Source organism: Podarcis bocagei (assembly GCF_964188305.1).
Source record: "Podarcis bocagei genome assembly, chromosome: 16".
Classification (NCBI taxonomy): domain Eukaryota; kingdom Metazoa; phylum Chordata; class Lepidosauria; order Squamata; family Lacertidae; genus Podarcis; species Podarcis bocagei.
Genome location: NC_138142.1, coordinates 25,072,270 through 25,092,679, shown reverse-complemented (window position 1 = coordinate 25,092,679; position 20,410 = coordinate 25,072,270). Strand labels below are relative to the sequence as shown.

The 20,410-nt window shown below is 51.1% G+C and overlaps 1 protein-coding gene across 1 annotated transcript in view; it reads right to left on the bottom strand.

Moving 5' to 3' along the window:
* The window catches only part of LTBP3 (latent transforming growth factor beta binding protein 3), a 43,020-nt gene extending 24,146 nt beyond the window's left edge, over window positions 1-18,874 (bottom strand). The window contains exons 1-5 of the mRNA XM_081174546.1: window positions 18,675-18,874; window positions 7,610-7,912; window positions 6,060-6,274; window positions 4,328-4,433; window positions 1,241-1,315 (exon numbers count right to left, since the gene is read on the bottom strand). Coding sequence (XP_081030672.1) covers window positions 1,241-1,315; window positions 4,328-4,433; window positions 6,060-6,274; window positions 7,610-7,912; window positions 18,675-18,738 — 763 coding nt within the window. The 5' untranslated portion in view covers window positions 18,739-18,874. The remainder of the gene's footprint in view (window positions 1-1,240; window positions 1,316-4,327; window positions 4,434-6,059; window positions 6,275-7,609; window positions 7,913-18,674) is intronic.
* Between the last annotated feature and the right edge of the window lie 1,536 nt (window positions 18,875-20,410).

Here is a 20,410-nt window from a genome sequence, read left to right as displayed (position 1 = left end):
TCGCTGTGCAGTGGAAGCAGCTATCCCTCTTGCTGTTCTGGCTTCTGGGATAGCCGTACAGCCTGCATTCGCTCCATAAGACGCACACACATTTCCCCTTATTTTTTAGGAGGGGAAAAGTGAGTCTTATAGAGCAAAAAAATACGGTACGTAAGGTCAGAAGGAGCCTGAGTTTCACTTTCTCTTCCTATCTCTCTTCTTCCTGCTATGGTGTTCTGTACATAGTATGCTAAGTGTTAAGTTTTAGACTTGTTATAACTATTGTAAGTTTTAAGTTTAGTCTGCTGCAACTGGATTTCTTCTGGACTGTGCCAATCCTGAATGTATTGCCTTCAGTAGTAGTAAAGCTCTGCTGGAAGAAGTACAATTGCCTCTGATCTATTTTTTGGAAACTTTGCATTGTGTTTTAAGTTTTTTTCCTCCCCCTGGATGACAGAACCATGGCCCAAGCTTTCGGCTGGATCGGTCAACCTTGGTCCACATTCACACCATATATTTAAAGCACTACGATACCACTTTAAACAGCCATGGCTTCCCCCAAAGAATTCTGGGAGCTGTAGTTTGTTAAGGGTGTGGAGAGTGGTTAAAGGTAAAGGTAAAGGGACCCCTGACCATTAGGTCCAGTCGTGACCGACTCTGGGGTTGCGGCGCTCATCTCGCTTTATTGGCCGAGGGAGCCGGCGTACAGCTTCCAGGTCATGTGGCCAGCATGACTAAGCCGCTTCTGGTGAACCAGAGCAGCGCACAGAAACGCTGTTTACCTTCCCGCCGGAGCAGTACCTATCTACTACTTGCACTTTGACGTGCTTTCGAACTGCTGGAGCAGGGACTGAGCAACGGGAGCTCACCCCATCATGGGGATTCGAACCGCCAACCTTCTGATCAACAAGTCCTAGGCTCTGTGGTTTAACCCACAGCACCACCCGCGTCCCCAGGAGAGTGGTTAGGAGGTCCCTATTCCTAGAGTTCCCTGGGAAGAGGGATTGATTGTTAAACCGTTGGGAACACGTTGGGAACTGTAGTTCTGTGGGAGGGGAATAGGGACCTCCTAACAACTCTTAACACCCTTAACAAACTACAGTTCCCATGATTCTTTGGGGGGGAGCCTTTAAGTGGTACCATGGTGTTTTCAATGTGTGGTGTGAATGTGGCCTAATACTAGATCACAATTCTCAAAAGCAAAGAGGACCCCCCCCCCCGTGGTACATTCCATCTCTCAGTCTCCACCCCAATTTTATACCTTGGCAATGGCTGCTGTTCAGTCGCTTGTATCCCTGTGGGCAGTCACTCCCCAGCGTTTTCTGCACTCCCAAGTCTGAAAGAGGAAAAATGCATGCATTTAATGAACATCACACATATGTACAGCCGCTCCCATCCTCGAGTGATGGGGATTGCCAAAGGCAGCCTATGATCTCAAAGCAACAGGACTGATTCTGATATTCTGAAATATTTATTTATAGATATTTTATGCCAAACACCAGGGAGCAGGCAAACAACCAGGCAGTTGGGGTCAGGGAATAATGGAATAACAGAGTTGGCGGGTACCCCAGGGGTCATCTAGTCCAACCCTCTGCAATCCAGGAATCCCTGACAGATGGCCACCCAACCTCTGCTTAGAAACCTCCAATGAAGGAGAGTCCATGATCTCCCGAGGGAGTCTGTTCCACTGTTGAACAGCTCTTTTCTATTTAATAGGAACCAATAAATAAATAAATAAATAAATAAATAAAGGCCCTTCAGAAGGCCAATTCTAAGCACATTTAATCTCATGGGGAGAGCAGCAAACAGTGAAGTCCTACACATTACTCAGAACTCAATGGGGCTTGCTCCCATGTGAAAATGTATACGACGGCAGCCAGTCTGTGCAGAATTCCATAAGGCTATCGCAACTACAATGCATCTTTAAAGTAACCCCACTTCAGTGCAGGCTCCCAAAAGAAAGCATCAAAATCCTGCAGGGGTCAAAACATGAGCAATACAAAAAGCCCTGGTCTGCCTGGCCTGAATGCTTGAAATGGCAAGAAGAACTCCTAGAAAGCTGCCTTCTATTGACTCAGAGAACTCTGGTCCCTCTCACTCTGAACCGCCCACACTGATTGACAGTGGCTGCCCAGGGTTTCAGACAGAAGTCTCTGCTAGGCATACTGGGAGATGCCCTCAGGGACTGAACCCGAGACCTTCTGCAAGCAAAGCAGGTGTTCTGCCACCAAGCTACAACCCTTCCTCATTTGCTTCTGTGCCAACGACGGCATGGTGCATAATCCGAGAAGCCCAGCGAAACGTCCCCTTCCTTGCCATTTTGGACATCATCTTTTAAACATTAGCCTTGCAGGGAGGGGCGCCGAGTTGTGGTTGCCAAGGGGGCAGTTGCCAAGCCAGCCAGCCAGCTGCAGGAAAGTGAAGTGGAGGGGCCTGCATACTGCCTTGGGGCTGGAAGGGAAGAGGGAGGGCCCACAGCCTGAGCACATTCCAGACCTCGTCCAACACAAACAGATCCGGCCCCTTGTGCGGCTGATTTCATGAAGCTAGAAAATCCATTCAGGCAGGGTCTAGGAGGGGGAGAGCTTGGCTCCCCCAAATCAGTGCCAGCCACCCCCGTCCTTGCAAGCAAGACACTAGACATACGGGGCAAAATCTCTCTCATCGTCCCTCCCCAGCCATTCCTTGCCAGTTGTGAAAATGCAACCGAAAGCTCTCTTTAAACAAAAACAAAAACCTCAGCTTCCCTCACAGTGTGTTTATATATTTAAACTGCAAGACAGGCAGAAATGCAGCAGGTGCAGCTTCTTCCTGGCTGGCAGATGCAGGAATGGGAAACTCTTCTCTGGTTTTATAGGGGACGCAAGAAGCTGCCTTTTACAGCTTTTTTGTCCATCATGCCCACTACGGTCTGCTCTGTCTGGCAACACCTCAGAAAATAAACAGCGTCGGAGATTGTGGCGGAAAGCTTAGGCATGCAAAGGAGATTTTTGACCACTGAGCTACAGCCCCTTCTCTGGAACACCGTCTCAGACAGCCAACTTCCATCCAGCACTGTCTCCTTGGACAGGCAGCAGTTCTCCAGGGTCTCAGTCACAGAAGAGTTTTCCTGCTACCTGATCTATTTTTTAACTGGGATTTGAATGTGGGACCTTCTGCATTCAAAGCACATATTCCGCTCCTAATATCGAGAGTGCTGGTATGCAAAGCATGCAGAGTATGGCTTGTGAATTTGGCTAGACTTACCTGTTGCAATTAAATGCAGGGAGATGCTTGTAGGGTAAGAAAATAATAGTGTTGTTTACAATAGGGAATACACCATTTGGATAGAAAGTTTTCTAGTTCTAACTAATCTAGAGAAGGCAAAGGCAGCCATGGTTGCTCCTTTGCTTTCCAGAGGATAGATTCAAGGTGATTAATCTCAGGGTCCTGGATCTGAGCCCCACATTAGGTGAAAGATTCCTGCATTGCAGGGAGTTGGACTAAATGACCCTCTTGGACCCTTCCAACAAGTCTGTGATTCGGTGTGATTCTCATTTTGAGGCGCAAGAGTGGTGAGAGGAAGGAGAAGCTGCAAACAGGATGCAACCTAAAACGACAGCACATGGCTGTCCCCAACCCCATTTTATCCTCACAAGGGTCCTATGAGGTAAGTAAGGCTGAGAGACAGTAACTAGACCCGGATCACCCAGCAAGCTTCACAGCTTTGTGGATATGGGAACACTTGTCTCCAGTGGCGTAGCGTGGGGGGTGCAGGGGGGGCCGGCCGCACCGGGCGCAACATCTGGGGGTTAGGGTTAGGGTGTGCAAATCCACGGGTTAGGGGGCGCAAATCCACGGGTTAGGGGGCGCAAATTACTTGCCTTGCTCCGGGTGCTGACAACCCACGCTACGCCACTGCTTGTCTCCCAGGCAGCGGCAGAGCAAGCCAAATTAGTGCCTGGGGCAGCATGCATGCCCTGCGCCCAGGGGCGGGGCAAGCTGGGGCAGGACACTCTGCAGGGCCTCCGAGGAGTCCGCCTGCCTCCTTCCACTCAGCCACCCTACAGCTGAGGGGGAGGCGGTGGGCGGACCGTTTGGGGCAGCGTGGAGCCTGCGGGCGCCCAAACCACTACGTCACTCCCAGGAGAGACGTATGGCTCGGGCGCACTGCAGGCCCCGCGGTGAGTGCCGCCTACCATTTGATCACACACACCCCAGTGGTGACACCCAGGCGGCCCCACCCCCACCCTTCCTCCGACCTTGGGTCGCTATCCAACATTTTTAATCATCCACCCGCTCCCTGCAAAGTTTCTAGGTTAGAGGGAAGAGGTGCAGAACTTGGAAGTGGGGGGCAAGAGAGACTTACATTGCAAGTGGGGGCACTTGTGGCATTTATTCTGCCCCCAGGAGGTGCCGATGCTGCCGCAGCAATCTTCTTGCTTGGTGAGGCCTGGGAGAGGGTTGCTTCCACACTGAACAGGACAGGCAAAGGTTGAAATATAAGATTTCATGAACTCCACATAGAAATCTCATGCACACCCACATCACTCAGGGGCCATCCATTCTGTGGTTTGATGTGGACAGTAAGCGTCTTGTACCTCCCTTGGTTCTCCAGTGTTTGCACGGTGCTGTCTTCCAAATCACTACCTCTCCACACTTTCCCTTCTCTCAGTCCGGATTTTAGCATACCCTCTCCTTTTTTGAGAGTATCCCTCGGATGAGAAAATCCGGACTGAGGGAAAGGAAAGTGTTTGGAAGCAGTGAATTGGAGGAGGAGAATGTCACATGGGCAATGCAGAGTTTAGTGGAGATACAGGAAGCTTGCTATAGGTATTAAACCACAGCGCGGAGAAGCCCTTAAACCTTTCTCCCACCAGCCTCCACACTATGCGTGGAACACCCGCTACAAATAAAAGACGGGCTGGTTTTATTCCTGCATTTTTAAGTGTCTAGATCTCATGGACCATTGGAACGCCTGCGGCTGGTTTTCTCAAGCTAAGCAGCTGCAGCCGTGTGTTTGAGATATTAGTTTAATTCATTGTTTTGTATGTTGCTTCACACATCCAGAGGCGTCCCAAAGCTATTTGCAGGAAATAAAACACAAATAAGAAATGCATTTAAAATTGACATATATAAATTTTGTTAATGTTCGTCCAAATGTGCCCCCAAACCCAGTATGTGCAACTATTGTTTCTGCATCATTGAAAAATAAAATAAAATGCTGGGCTGTGGTGAACTAAACTACAGCCTGCCTTGAACTCTAGTCTCCGGCCAGCCAGCCAGTTGGGGGTACCCATCCTCTCTTATTTGTCCTTAACGTCTGATGCTCAGGTATGGAGCTTTTGTATGTGGAAGCTCCATCCAGCTATTGCAAACATCCCTTCTGCATCTAATTCTTTGCTAAAGCCATCTGAGATCAAAAGTTCTATGGACTGTGAACAACTGGCTGGTTTGCAAGCAACAGCCTGTGATCCGCTGGAAAGTTTCAGAACCATTGATACTATCTCTACTTGGCTCTAGACTCGAATTATTATTTTTTCAGACAGTAGAAATAAGGGGTGTTTTTTTTTTATCAGGGCTGGATTATCAAACCAGCTAAGGTGGTCCTGGCTTAAGACCCAATGGTTTTCATAATTGGGGGCTGGTTCTAATAATGATGCTTGATCTGGAGAAAAATACTTCTATTTTTCCTCATCCAGCACATTAGAACAGGAAGACAGCAGTTATTAAAATATGTATGTGCTTTGATTTGTAGAACAAACAAACGAAATTCTGGCCAAGACCCTCTGGGTCCATCCTCCCCCCAAGTTGCCCCATCCAAGGAATCAAGTTTGAGAACGTCTGGTCTAGGCTGATGGGCAACCATCACATTCTGTGGCAAAGCAAATCTCATTAGAGAATTATGTGCGGATTTAAAATCACCTCCTTTTGTCCGCTGAAACATCCTGCTGATTAGTTTTAAGGAATGGTATCCAGATTTAAGTGCTCGTGAGGTAAAAAAATCTCCTCTCCCTTCATATCCTTGCAAAATTAACTGTGTCTCTCTGCTTGGGTGCCATTCCTATGCCTCAGAATTGTCAGAAGACCACTCCACTCACCGACTGTTTAGGCATCGTTTCCTGAAAGCACCGCCCGAGGGGCTTCTGGGTGGGGGGCCTGGTATAAGCGGGCTTGGGAGCAGGGTGCTGGATCAGGTGTTGCTGGCTGCCTGGCCCACTTCCCTCCGAGCTGAGGCTGTCGATCCGGTGGACTTGCACTGAGGCGTCTGGGGGGTGATGTACCCGGACATTGACCAGCGGATGGTGCACCTGAACTAGAGGGCAAAAAGGTGAGCTACCTGGCCATTCCCTCTGACCTGCAAGCACTCCCTGGGAAATCTCAAAAATGTTGGGCAGTCTGGCATGTACGGAGGCAAGTGCACCCCTGCATGTGGCCAAAGGCTCTTGTGTTTGTGTAATGCAGGTATGGGGAACTTTTGGCCCTCGAGTCATTGCTGAACTACGACTCCCATCATCCCTGGCCTTGTCTGTCAGCTTCCTCCTCTTTAGTCTCTGTAGCACTCAACAGAAGGAAGGAGACAAAAAGTGAAATGATTTGTCTCCACCTGTTGTTGGCTCTGGCGCCACCTACTGTTTGCCTCCATGCCTCCCACCCTACCAATCCCAAAATGCACCAGTCACCACTAGCAGAGGGGGCATGGTCTCCTCTTCAGTTAGTATGGAAATACAGACATCTAGCTCCTTAGCAGGCTACTAAAAATATTGTGTGGCTTTTCTATGTTTATTTTATTAGTGACTTTTCTGGGTTTATTTACTAGGCTGCAAGAGAGGCAGCTGCTAGAAGCAGTTGCCATTTTGGTAGCTCCTAGGTCACATATGGGAGGCTGGTGGCGCTGTGGTCTAAGCCACTGAGCCTAGGGCTTGCGGTTGGCGGTTCGAATCCCCGTGATGGGGTGAGCTCCCGTTGCTCGGTCCCAGCTCCTGCCAACCTAGCAGTTCAAAAGCACATCAAAGTGCAAGTAGATAAATAGGCACCGCTCCAGCGGGAAGGTAAATGGTGTTTCTGTGCGCTGCTCTGGTTTTGCCAGAAGCGGCTTAGTCATGCTGGCCACATGACCTGGAAAAACTGTCTGCAGACAAACGCTGGCTCCCTCAGCCTGTAAAGCGAGATGAGCACCACAATCCCAGAGTCGTCTGCGACTGGACGTACCTGTCAGGGGTCCTTTACCTTTACCTCACAGACCTTTACCTCACAGATCTCACAGACGTCTCCTTTAGCCACAAGTGTTGTAGGAGCTGGATGTGGTCATTCTTAACATGGTCAGAGACACCCCTTTTATGTTATTTGCTTATCTACCACCTTACCAGTTCCAGTTGCTGGGCAAGAAGTAAGCGGGACTGAGCCACAGAGCCTGCCGCCACCTAGACAGAAGTGCCACTGAGAAGTTAAGCACCGATGCCAGGGGACTAAAAAAAGCACTCTGCACATGCTCGGGAATCTTATTTCACACACAAGTTCCTACAGTTGGGTTCAAATTAAGCCTCTGTGGTCTCCTAACCTAACTAACCGCAATTCTCCCATAGTGGCCGGTGCCCTTCTCAAAGCAGAATCCATCCCTACCCACACATAAATGCCCCTTCTCGGGTACCTTCTGATGAATGTTGTCCAGGGCCCAGAGGCACCATGAAGGTGGAGTGGCTGATGGTGCCTTTCGAGCCGGGCCCAGAGGCCGTGTCCCCGTGGCCGTCCGAGATGAGCTGGACTGCGTAGATGGCGTGCTTGCTGGAGCCCGTCTCCATGGCAAGGCCCTCACCAGGCAGTCGGGCCTGCTGGCTTTGGCTCTGGCGACCGGCTGGCACTTGGCAGAATCGCCCTGTGAACTCCGGAGGGCACAAGCAATGGTTCCCAGATGTACACTGCCCACCGTTCATGCAGGGCAGAGGGCAAACCACTGCCGGGGGGTGGGGTGGGGGGGGGGAGAGAAACAGAGAGGGGAAGCATTAACTTGAGGTGCATCAAACCCTGTGATAATTCAAACAGTGCTTAATATGGGTGGGATACTGCCTCACTTTGCATGTTTAAATCTCTCTGACTATGGTTCAGGCAAACTGCAAAATCTCCAACTTCAGACTTCTATTTTCCCAGGACAGTCCTGGATTTACAGAAGCCATCTCAGTTTCCGGGTAGTTAGGTTAGGAAACCACAGAGGCTTAATTTGATCCTGGAATGTCCTGCTTTTCCTTAGGATGTCCCTATTTTCATCGGATAAATGTTGGAGGGTATGGAGTTATGCGACCCCCCACCCCACAAGCCAAGGAGATAAGTATACAACCTTTAGAACACATCTGAAGGCAGCCCTGTTATAGGGAAGTTTTTAAAATGTTTAACTATGTTTTTATAGTCTATATTTTCCCGTGTATAAGATAACCCCTATTTTTGGAGCCCAAAATTAGAAAATAAATAATTGCAACATTCTGTCTATAAGATGACCCCCAATTTTAAACTTAAAAAAATGGGGGGGGGATATAGTCTTATACATGGAAAAATACAGTATGTTGGAAGCTGCCCAGAATAGCTGGGGCAACCCAGTCCAGTAGGTGAGGTATAAATAATAAAAAATTCATCGGATAAGTGTTGGAAGGTATACTCTACTTTGGAGGGTGTGTGTTTATGTATGTGTACGGTATTATGTTCCACAAGTGCCTGTCAGGAACTTAATTTTTAAAAACATGTCTGCCACTTCTTCACTGAATGAGTCCCCAGCTCCCAGGGTGCCCCCTTTCCCAGAAAACAAACCTTTGGACAAAGAGCCGGGAGAAAGCCATTTCTAGCTACCAGGATTGAGAGAACAACATTTCAGCCTCTTTGAATTCCGAGTGCTGAGTCAGCAGCTGGGAAGCTGGCAAACATGCCCTCTCCAAAGCACACACACTCATCCCCAGACAACCGTCAGCAACTGCAGGCTGGTCCTGCCCAAACGCCACCCTCCATTCACAAAAACAAATAAAAGAGCAGGGCTTGGTGCCCAGCTACGGAAGGGCCAACCCAGCAGGGAAAGATCGGTGAGGGACGGTTTTTTATCCCCCTTGGGGAGGGTGTGTGGAAATTCCTTGGCTGCCTTAAGTCCAACCTGTCACACACTGTGGCCTAAAGTTGGCCTCCTGCAGATATCACTTTGCCAGGAAGTCTGTTCTGTACAATGTAGGAATCGGGGCTTTAATGTGGTGGCACATGCCCTTTGGAGCTTCTTCCTATAACATATAAGTCAGGCAGAAAAGAATATGGGTGGGTAAGGCCCATCTATTACAGTGGTACCTCGGGTTAAGTACTTAATTCGTTCTGGAGGTCCGTACTTAACCTGAAAATGTTCTTAACCTGAAGCACCACTTTAGCTAATGGGGCCTCCTGCTGCTGCCGCACCGCCAGAGCACGATTTCTGTTCTCATCCTGAAGCAAAGTTCTTAACCTGAAGCACTATTTCTGGGTTAGCGGAGTCTGTAACCTGAAGCGTATGTAACCCGAGGTACCACTGTACAGCATCCAGATCTCACAGCGGCCAGACAGACAGCCCTCAAGCAGGACCTAAGCAGGACGGTACTCTCCCCATCGACGAGTCCGTACCCTCCGACATTCAGAGGGGTACAATGGGGGACAATTCTCACTGCCCCGCTGACTGACTCTCCTCAACCTCCCCGTTTTGGGTCCCCCTACCCCACCCCACAGAGCATTTCCTATCCACCACAATGCTAACAGGACACAGCACACACAAACCCCACCGTCCTAAGAAAACAACCACCCTTAATTCCTATTTTGGGTCATTCCATATCAAGTGATCCATTATTATTTTTTTACCTCGTGCCATTCAATTCTCTTAACATGTTGTACACTGGTTGAATAATCAAAACTAAGTTAAAATCTTAAAATGGAAAGGGGCCAAACCATCATCACAAGAGGTGTCAAAATTTTGGGAGGTTGGATAGTTACAATGGAGTGGTCTCGGGGGTGGAGTGCACATATTTATTTATTTATTATTACAGTGGTACCCCGCAAGACGAATGCCTCGCAAGACGGAAAACCCGCAAGACGAAAGGGTTTTCTGTTTTGGAGGCGCTTCGCAAGACGAATTTCCCTATGGGCTTGCATCGCAAGACGAAAGCCCATAGGGAAATGCTGGCGGTCGGGAGCAAAGACTTTCGCCCACAGCCGGCCTTCAGAAGAGGACCTCTTCTGAAGGCCGGCGGGGGGCAAAAGTCTTTGCTCCCCCCCCCCGCCTGCCTTCCCCCCACCTGCCCCGGGCGATCTTAAAATGCTGGCGGGCGGGAGCGAAGCGTTCGCTGCCGACCCCCAGCATTTTAAAATCTCCAAGGGACAGCAGAGAAGTCTCTGTCCCAGGGAGATTTTAAAATGCTGGGGGTCGGGAGCGTTCGCTGCCGACCCCCAGCATTTTAAAACGCTGTTCCGAAGCGGGGGGCGGGAACATCTGCCCCAGCCGCCCCACTTCGGAACGATGTTCCGAAGGGGGGAGGTGGGGCGGGAACAGCTGCCCCAGCCGCCCCACTTCGGAACGATGTTCCGAAGGGGGGAGGTGGGGCGGGAACAGCTGCCCCATCCGCCCCACTTCGGAACGATGTTCCGAAGGGGGGAGGGTGGGCGGGAACAGCTGCCCCATCCGCCCCACTTCGGAACGATGTTCCGAAGGGGGGAGGTGGGGCGGGAACAGCTGCCCCATCCGCCCCACTTCGGAACGATGTTCCGAAGGGGGGAGGGTGGGCGGGAACAGCTGCCCCATCCGCCCCACTTCGGAACGATGTTCCGAAGGGGGGAGGTGGGGCGGGAACATCTGCCCCATCCGCCCCACTTCGGAACGATGTTCCGAAGGGGGGAGGGTGGGCGGGAACATCTGCCCCATCCGCCCCACTTCGGAACGATGTTCCGAAGGGGGGAGGTGGGGCGGGAACATCTGCCCCATCCGCCCCACTTCGGAACGATGTTCCGAAGGGGGGAGGTGGGGCGGGAACATCTGCCCCATCCGCCCCACTTCGGAACGATGTTCCGAAGGGGGGAGGGTGGGCGGGAACATCTGCCCCATCCGCCCCACTTCGGAACGATGTTCCGAAGGGGGGAGGTGGGGCGGGAACAGCTGCCCCATCCGCCCCACTTCGGAACGATGTTCCGAAGGGGGGAGGTGGGGCGGGAACATCTGCCCCATCCGCCCCACTTCGGAACGATGTTCCGAAGGGGGGAGGTGGGGCGGGAACAGCTGCCCCATCCGCCCCACTTCGGAACGATGTTCCGAAGGAGGGAGGGGGGCGGGAAGAGCTGCCCCATCCGCCCCACTTCGGAACGATGTTCCGAAGGAGGGAGGGGGGGCGGGAAGAGCTGCCCCATCCGCCCCACTTCGGAACGATGTTCCGAAGGAGGGAGGGGGGGCGGGAAGAGCTGCCCCATCCGCCCCACTTCGGAACGATGTTCCGAAGGAGGGAGGGGGGGCGGGAAGAGCTGCCCCATCCGCCCCACTTCGGAACGATGTTCCGAAGGAGGGAGGGGGGCGGGAACAGCTGCCCCATCCGCCCCACTTCGGAACGATGTTCCGAAGGAGGGAGGGGGGCGGGAACAGCTGCCCCAGCCGCCCCACTTCGGAACGATGTTCCGAAGGAGGGAGGGGGGCGGGAACAGCTGCCCCAGCCGCCCCACTTCGGAACGATGTTCCGAAGTGGGGAGGGGGGGCGGGAACAGCTGCCCCAGCTGCCGGGCTTCGTAGCGCTGCTGCGAAGCCGGGCGGGGGGGGGGGAACACCTTCTGAAGGCGGGCAGGGGGCGAAAGTCTTTGTCCCCCCTGCCTGCCTTCCCAGGGGCTTTTAAATCGCCCCGGACAGCGGAGAAGTCCTCCGCTGTCCGGGGCGATTTTAAAATGCCGCCCGCCAGCATTTTAAGATCGCCCGGACAGCGGAGAAGTCCTCCGCTGTCCCGGGGTTTTTTAAAATGCTGGGGGTGGGAAGAAAAGCCCTTGTCCCCCCCCCAGCCTTCAGAAGAGGTCCGGGGACAGACTGTCCCCGGACCTGGCCTGAAGGTGGTTTCCCTAGGAACGCATTAATTGATTTTCAATGCATTCCTATGGGAAACCGTGCATCGCAAGACGAAAAACCCGCAAGACGAAGAGAATTGCGGAACGAATTAATTTCGTCTTGCGAGGCACCACTGTATTAGTTTGTTTAAAGCAAACAAACATAGCATACTTTCTGCCATGCTACAGCTTTAACACATTTGTGTTTGTATTATTAACATGCAGCATAAGTGGTCAAATTTAATTAAAAATATATGAACAAACAAACAAAAGGTGTGCAAGTCAGTAACTGGTATTCAGAGGCATACCACTCTAATATCTCTGCTATCACCACTTGTGGCTACTAGTGTCGTCTCCACAGAAAGAGGCAGTGGTGCTTCTGAAGACCAGTTGCTGGATGCCACAGGAGGGGTGTGCTGTTGTTGAGCTCAGGTCCTGCTTTCAGGCTTCCCACAAGCATCTTGTGGTCCAATTCTGTGAGTCTATGACCTGGTTAGCCACTGTGAGAACAGGATGCTAGATTATTGGCCACTTGACTGATCTAGCAGGATGATGATGGTGGTGGTGATGATTACCCCACCCATCTGGCTGGGTTTCCCCAACCACTCTGGGCGGCTTACAGTATATCTAAAAATATAATAACCCTGTGGACCTCCAGATGTTGTTGGACTCCAACCCCCATCATCCCCAGGCAGCATAGCCAACAATTCAGGGACTGTGGGGGCACAAGCCACAAGGAAGTTCTCAAAATAGGGGGGGGAACCTGGGCTGGAGAAGCCCCAAAGGGGGAAACAGGACAGGTTGGGATATATAAACATGAGTAACTCCTTGACTCAGAAGCTGGGTTGTCTGCTGAATGTCTACAACAATACAATACATCCCATAAAATCAGGAGAAGCCGCAGATGTGTGCAATTTACAAAGCGTGGGCCTAGAGTCAAACCTGGGAATTCTGACATTTCTTCTGAAGTTCTGGAAACAGCCACAAAGCCAGTATTGTATGAAATGGGGAGAGGAGGGAGTCTGAACACACCCCAGATTAGGCAAACCCAGACTTTCAGGAAGTTTCATATCAAATATCAAAACTCCTTTCACTGGAAAATGAAAGGAGCTGCCTTGTGAGTCATTGGTCTATTGAGCTTGGTATTTCAAGCACTGACTGGCAGAAATTCCCCAGGGTTATAGACGGGGCACATTCCCAGTCTTACCTGGTGATGCCAGAGATCAAACCTGTGACCTTTTCACAGGTACTGTGGTAAAGTTGGGTGTTACCCATCTGACATTTGTGCATATTTCTTACTCTAATAAAAACTTTACAGTCATTTCAGGTGAAATTGAGTGTGTGCCCCAGAGTCGGTCACGACTGGACCAAATGGTCAGGGGTCCCTTTACCTTTTACACACACACACCTATAATGCAACTTTCCCCAGCCTGGTTACCTGTGTTGGCCCCATCAAACAGAGCCGCAAACATACAGCATTTGCTGAAAATGAACTAAAATGGCTTTTTCTCAACAGGATATTCTGTCTTTTTTCCACAACCTGACCTTCCAAACATTATTTAGTTAAGCAGCAACCTTGCCAGGGAATGCCATATAATACATCAAACTGGACAAACAAAATTAAAATGCTTCCCATAGCTAACTGAATCAAAATTTTTGCCACCTCCCATTAGTCCTAAAGAGGGAGAATAACTTTTTCCTTTCTGTACTCAGAAGTTAGGAACATTGGAAGCTCCCTTACAAAGAGTCAGGCCGCCAGTCCAACTTGGTTGCAGCTTCTTCTAAGAAATGAGGGGTGCTGGAGCTTAGTGGTGGTGCAGTGGTCAGAGACCAGGGCTCAAGTCATGACACTCACTGGATGACCTTGGGCCAGTCATAGGCTCTCAACCTAACCTATCTCACAGGGTTGCTGCAAGGAAGAACTATGCACATTCCTTTAAGCTCCCTGGATAAAAAAAGTGGGATATAAAAGCACTCAATAAATACACTTTCAACCCACACCTACAGGTCTAGAAAATCTGCCCGCAAGCCCCACAGCTTTGAACATGGCAAGAAAGGCACTCTGCACATGCCCAGCAGCACACTGTCTCCAATAGCATACACCTCAACTATCCTGGGAAAACCGGGACATCCTGTTTTCTTGCGCGAGAGCACAGTGGCAATGTTGAATGCAGCAATTTTACCCCCAAAAAACCCTGTTTTCGCGGCTGTAATCCCACGTGGGTCATGTGACTCACCCAGGAGCACGTCCTGGTTTGGGGCCTGGACATGTTGGAGGGTATATGCAAGCGTGGCTATGTGCAGGAGTTCATCACAAAGCTTTATGGTGTGGAGGCAGCTGCAGAACGGAAGTGGGAAACTGGGAGGCTCCAGTCCTCCAAGAGGCTGACCCGGCCACGGATGCAAAGTGCCCTTAGCTTGCCTCTGCCCACGCTCTGGGAATGTGCCAAGGCACCCCCCCACCTTCAGGATATGGCAGGTTATGATTGGGGAGAAGGAAAAGGGGAGAGCAGTCAAGAGAGGAAGCTGGCTATAGAGCAGCAACAGACGAGAGCGAGAAAGTGAGACACAGACACAGACACAGACACAGAGGAGGAAGCTGCCTTTTACTGAGCCAGAAGAGCAAAAATGACACAGGCCTGTTTTTGGGAAGGGCTGAAGTTCAGCAGGACAGCACCCGCCTTGCAAGGGGAGGGACTCCCCTAGGTGGAAAGGCACACTTCTTAACCTTGGCCTTTGGCCCCTGAGATGTGCGTTTCCAGAACCCAATCCATTCCGGTGATTGGGATCTATTTCAACTGTTTATGATTTTAAGTTTCCTGCTCTGGAACCTGCTGGTGAAGGGCAGGAAAATAATAATAATAATAATAATAATAATAATAATAATAATAATAATAATAATACTACAGTGGTACCTCTGGTTACGAACTTAAATCGTTCCGGAGGTCCATTCTTAACCTGAAACCGTTCTTAACCTGAGGTACTACTTTAGCTAACGGGGCCTTCTGCTGCCGCTGCGCCGCTGGCACGCGATTTCTGTTCTCATCCTGAGGTAAAGTTCTTAACCCTAGGTACTACTTCCGGGTTAGCAGAGTCTGTAACCTGAAGTGTTTGTAACCCGAGGTACCACTGTAGTAATAATAATAGCTATTCCAAATCCAGGACACACACCCCACCCAATGAAGAGACTCCACATTTCCCAGTTTCAGCTTAGACACAATACTGTATTTCTCACTGGAATTGGTTAACACATTTAGCTGTGAGCTTCTGAGTTCTGCAAATGCAGGACTCAGTCCTGGAAAATGTGGGTCGACTGAATGCTCTTAAAACTACCTAGTGAGGTCTGAGTCCATGGCCTATATTAGCCACATTGGAAGTTGCCATATACATAGTCAGACCATCAGCCTATAGGTTCAGTCTTGTCCACTCTGACTGGCAGCATCTCTCTAGAGTTTTGGACAGCAAGCCTTCTCCCAGCCCTACCCGGTGATGCCAGGACCAAATACTGCACCTTCTGCACACAAAGCAAGTGCCCTAACATTGGCCTACAGTCCTTCCCCTTGAAGATAAGGAAATCTGAAAGGGTCAGGAAAAGCTCTGAAATACTTATCTAGCCTTTTTGAGAATGTGCGGTCCTAGCTAAGGCAATGCCTTCTGGGGATTTGGCTGTCCCAAAAGTTCGGGTATCTCAGACTGGAGAGGTTATAGGGAGGGACCCCTCTGCAGAGAGTAATCAACCAAGGCAGGAAGGCTCCTTCCCACGCTGGCCGGCCTCCTTCCCAAGCTGCAGAAAGTCAACAAACGCTGCAGTTTTTGGCTCATATTGGGTATCTTGAGCCTTTGTGCGAAGAAAAACAAAACATGGGGGTGGTGGGAAGGCGATCTAGGAAGGAAACAGGACTCCGAATCCAAAATGCTCAGGATGGAGGCAAGGAGGGAAGGTTCGGAATGTAGAAGGGGGAAGAGGGGGTGCCGCTTCTGGGCTAGACCAGAACAGGACTTGGACTGATTCGGAGCCCTCGCTCTCTGCATACTCCCAGAGGCCCCACCTCTCCAGCTCTTGGCTAGCGAGATGGGCTCACAGGCCAAAGTTTCCACCTCTGGATTCCATTAGCTGAAGGACGTTCCCTTCCACCGCTCCCCTCTTCCACTCCTGAACAAAGATTACGCTTGCCAAGGAGAGTCCTCTCCAAGAGACCCTGATTTTCGCCCTAGGCGATTTAAAAGGGGGAGAGATTTTTGGCAGTCAGATACCACTCCAGCTGGTAAAGAAATATTTGCAGCAAAGGAGAAGGCTGCTGGGAGCAAAGCCAGCCTGCCTAGGAATGGCAGTGCCCATCAACTTTGGGAAGGGGGTCGGGCGGCCCCCCAAATATTTTATGGGGGGTGGCAAAGAGACCTCAGTCCCTAGGAGTTGACTCCTATGGTTTGCATAAAGAGAAGTTCAGGGACTCATAGCAGCCTGAAACCACACATGCCAACTTGAATGCCAGGGCTAGAAACAGATCCTGGTGCTTAAACCCTCAGACTGAAAATGCCTAGGAAGCCAGTATTGTCTGCTCTGACTAGCAGCAGCTCTCCAGGTTCTTGGGCAGAGAAGGGTCTTCCCCAACACTTCCTACTTGACCCTTTGCAAGAGATTGAACCTTCTGCATGCAAAGCAGGTGCTCTGTCACTGAACTGCATTCACCTGGGCACCAATTCCCCCTGCCTTATGGTTTCCCCTTCTTTGCCCAAGTACCACCAGCTTATTCACTTCAAAATAGGGCTAGACAAATTATGAGGCTAGTGGTGGTGTTCTGGTGTTATCGGCTTGCCAATTTCAGGATGTCTGTGTCATCAAAAACTACCATTAAGTATGTAAGTTTGCAAAAGGACAAAAAGAGAAAATCATAGTGGTCGTGAAATGATGGACGGTTTTGAGGAGGGGGCGTGAAGGAAACAGAAAACCAGGAAAGCAGGCAGATGAAACGGAATATTCTAGAAGAGGAAACACGGTGGGAACCCTGGAAAGGAGCATGCTGCAACACTTTGCTGCAGGCCTCACTTGTCATGCCTAACAGCCCATTTACAGGCCCATCACTTTCTCTCTCTCTCTCTCTCTCATATACTTTAATACTCAGGAGCCATCCGAGGAAGGTGAATGTTGGAAGATTAAGGACAGACAAAAGGAAAGTATATCGTCACACAGCACACAGTTAAATCTATGGTATCCACTCCAACAAGAGGTAGTTAGGGTCACCAACTTGGAGGGCTTTAGAAAAGAATTAGACAAATTCATGGAGGATCAGTCTATTGGTGGCTACAATGGCCACAATGGCTATGTTCCACCTCCATCGCTTGAGGCAAAGGCCTCTCCTCTGAACACCAGTTCTGGGAATTACAAATGGGGAGAGAGTTGCTGTTGCACCCATGTCCTGCTTGCGGACTCACCTTGGAGCATCTTGGTTGGCCACTGTGAATAAATGGGACTTAGCCCTGACCATTTACAACCTGGTCCTTGTACTTAAAAAAAGCCTGTATATCAATTGTTTTATGTTGTGCCTTAATTGTGGTTCCTTTCTCCTCCTGCTCCTCATGGGCCACCCACGAGTTTGAGTTTTGGAGCAGCTATATAACTTGTAGTATGAAGTAGGACTCTTCCTAGGTTGTAGCAAGTCCCGCTGCCCAAAATCTTGGCCTGAAAGTGGCAGAGTTTTGTGTAGCTCAGTTGCTGACTTGTCCTGCCTTCTCCGCAGTCAGCTTAATTTCTAAAGAGCGGTTGTTGTGGCCCACCGTTTTAAAGCAGCTCTGTGTGCCACCTCTGACTGGCACACAGAAAACAAATTCTGGGCAATAGCCATTAGAGATCTTGGGCCAAAAACTAAATCCTATCTAGGCCACTTGGGCTCCTGTTTATCTCTACCTAGCAAGTGTTTTCATAGCCTCTTCACGCACCTTTGTCTTGGCGAGGCAGCCTCTGGATCTGCATGTGTATTTGCTTGGCTAACGGTTCTGATCTGCTGCTGCTGCTGCTGCAACAACTCTGAGGCAGCCAGGGCCCCAGAGATGGGCTGGGACATGAGGTAAGGTTTTCCACCAGCCAAAAGCAGTTGAGGAAAGAATGGGGTGGCGGGGGAGAGAGAAAAAGAGAGAGAGAGAGAGAGAACAGAGAGAGGGAGGGGCAACGGCAGTGGTGTGTGTATGTGTGTTGCTAGATGCTATCTGGAAAAGTGCGTAAAAGTTAAGTGTCCTCAAGTGGGCAAGGCCTTTTGGCCTCGATGTTGAAAAACAAACCGTAGGAAGTGCATCTCTTCTTGGGAAAAGCATCCAACTTGCCTGATTATGCCACCAACCCACCTTCCCGGGTTAACTTGGGCTTGGATCCTGACACTAGGGGGGAGTTGCCTCCTGCACTGGGATTGACTAGAGAGCATCAGAGCCCCGTGAGCACCTCCAGGAACGCACTTCTGCAAAGGAGGGGATGTCTCCTTCGCCTGAGCAACATCTGGGGCAAATGAAGGGGTTCGGCGGAGGGAGCGTTAACGCTTCATTTGAAAGTGGGTGACTTACTCCGGAACAACAACTCCCCAAGGGCCCCCTCCCCAGCCTTTCCCTGGCACCTCTCCCGCCCTGCTTGGAGTGGGGGGAGAAGAGTTGGCCCATCTCACCCACGCGGAAGCCGGAGCCCGTGAGCGTGTCCATGGAGTGCCCGTTCTCTCCGATGAGGGTCATGTTGCTGCCCGGCTTGCAGCTGTCGCGGCACTGGCCCTTCAGGCACGTCCGCTTGCAGATGAGGGGCGCGAAGACCACCTTGAAGCGCTCCCGCGCCAGCGCCGTCCGCTCCGAGGGGCCCGCCGACGACGACGAGGCGGCGGCGGCAGAAGCGGCGGCGCCCGGCCAGCCCAGCGCCAGCACCCACAGTACGGCGAGCCCCCGCCAGGGCATCTTGGCATCCCGCGGCCCGCAGGCCAAGCCCGGAGCGGAGGAGCGCGGCGCGCCTCTCGCCTGGCCCCTACGGGGCGCCCCGCGGAAAGCTGCGCGCGAGGCGGCCGAGGGAGCTGCTGGAGCGGAGGGGAGGCGAGCCCAGAAGGAGCAGAAGCAGGAGGAGGAGGAGAGGAGGGGCGAAGCGGAGCGGAGGCCGCTCGCCTTCCCGGCCGCCGCTGCCAAGGCTGGAGAGCAACGCGCGCCCCGACGGGCCCGCTCCGCTCGCCTCGCAGCCAATCTCCGGCCGGGGGCAGGAATCTGGGAGCGCAGCCAAGAGACGCGGAGCCGGCGGCAGGAGAAGAGAGGAGAGGCGGCTCCCGGCCGGAGAAGGGAACCGCGACGGGACGGGCCGACAGGGGGCGCGGGAAAGAGAGGGAAGGAAGGAAGGAACATCAGAGGAGGAGGGCAGGTTGGCGAAGGAGCCAGGCAGCGGCGCCAGCAGTAGGACTTCTATAGAATCGTAGGATCCATGAACCCGTAGAATCGTGGAGTTGGAAGGGACTCCGAGAGTCATCTAGTCCAACCCCTTGCAGGAATATGCAAGTGGCCCGTATTGGGGATCGAACCCGCGACTGCGGCAGAAGTCCAGAGCCCTGTTCCACAAACTACGCAGGAGGGTCCCCAGACGCAGCAGGGTGGGCTGACTTCATCTGGAAGTGAAGGCAGTCATCCGGCACCGTCTTTCATTTTATCCGTTTGTTTGAGAGTCGCTTTCCGCAGGTCGATTTTTCTCAAGCTGATTTGCAAACATACCATAAAAAACAACGAAAATGTCGTAAAACAGTGAAGGCATTCTACCAGCGTGGTTTAGTGGTGAGAGCAGCATTCTCCAACTTGGTGCCCTCTGGGTGTTTTGGACCACAGCTCCCATCAGCCCCAGCCAGCTGACCTTGGGCCAGCCACCATCTCTCAGCCTGACCTAGCTCACAGGATTCCTATGGGGATTAAATGAGGGAGGGAGAGAACCATCTACACCACCTTGAGTTCCTTGGAGAAAAGGTGAAATGTAAATGAAAACAAACAAGCAAACAATGAATAAATAATACTGTATTTAAAACAATATTTTTAACTGCTATATGGAGGTCTAAAAACAAGAGAAAACGAACACCTAAGAATGAGACCTTATCTACCTGGAAAAGTTTTCTGGAAACAAAAATGCCTTCAGTTGTTTCCAGAAAGTTTTGACAGTAGATGTTGTGGAAGAAGCTTCACAGAATGTCTTCTTCCTCAAGGCTCATTCAGTTTAGGAATGGTTTTTTGGGGGGGCGGGTTAATTTAATTTTTCATGACTCTTGGATAGAATGAGTCTTTTCTCTCTCTTTTTTGTGTGTGAACAGGTGCCCTGGAAACAGCCAGCACATAGATGAAATACAGAACTTCCTGCCCCAAGAAGTTGTGATGGCCACCATCTTGGATGGCT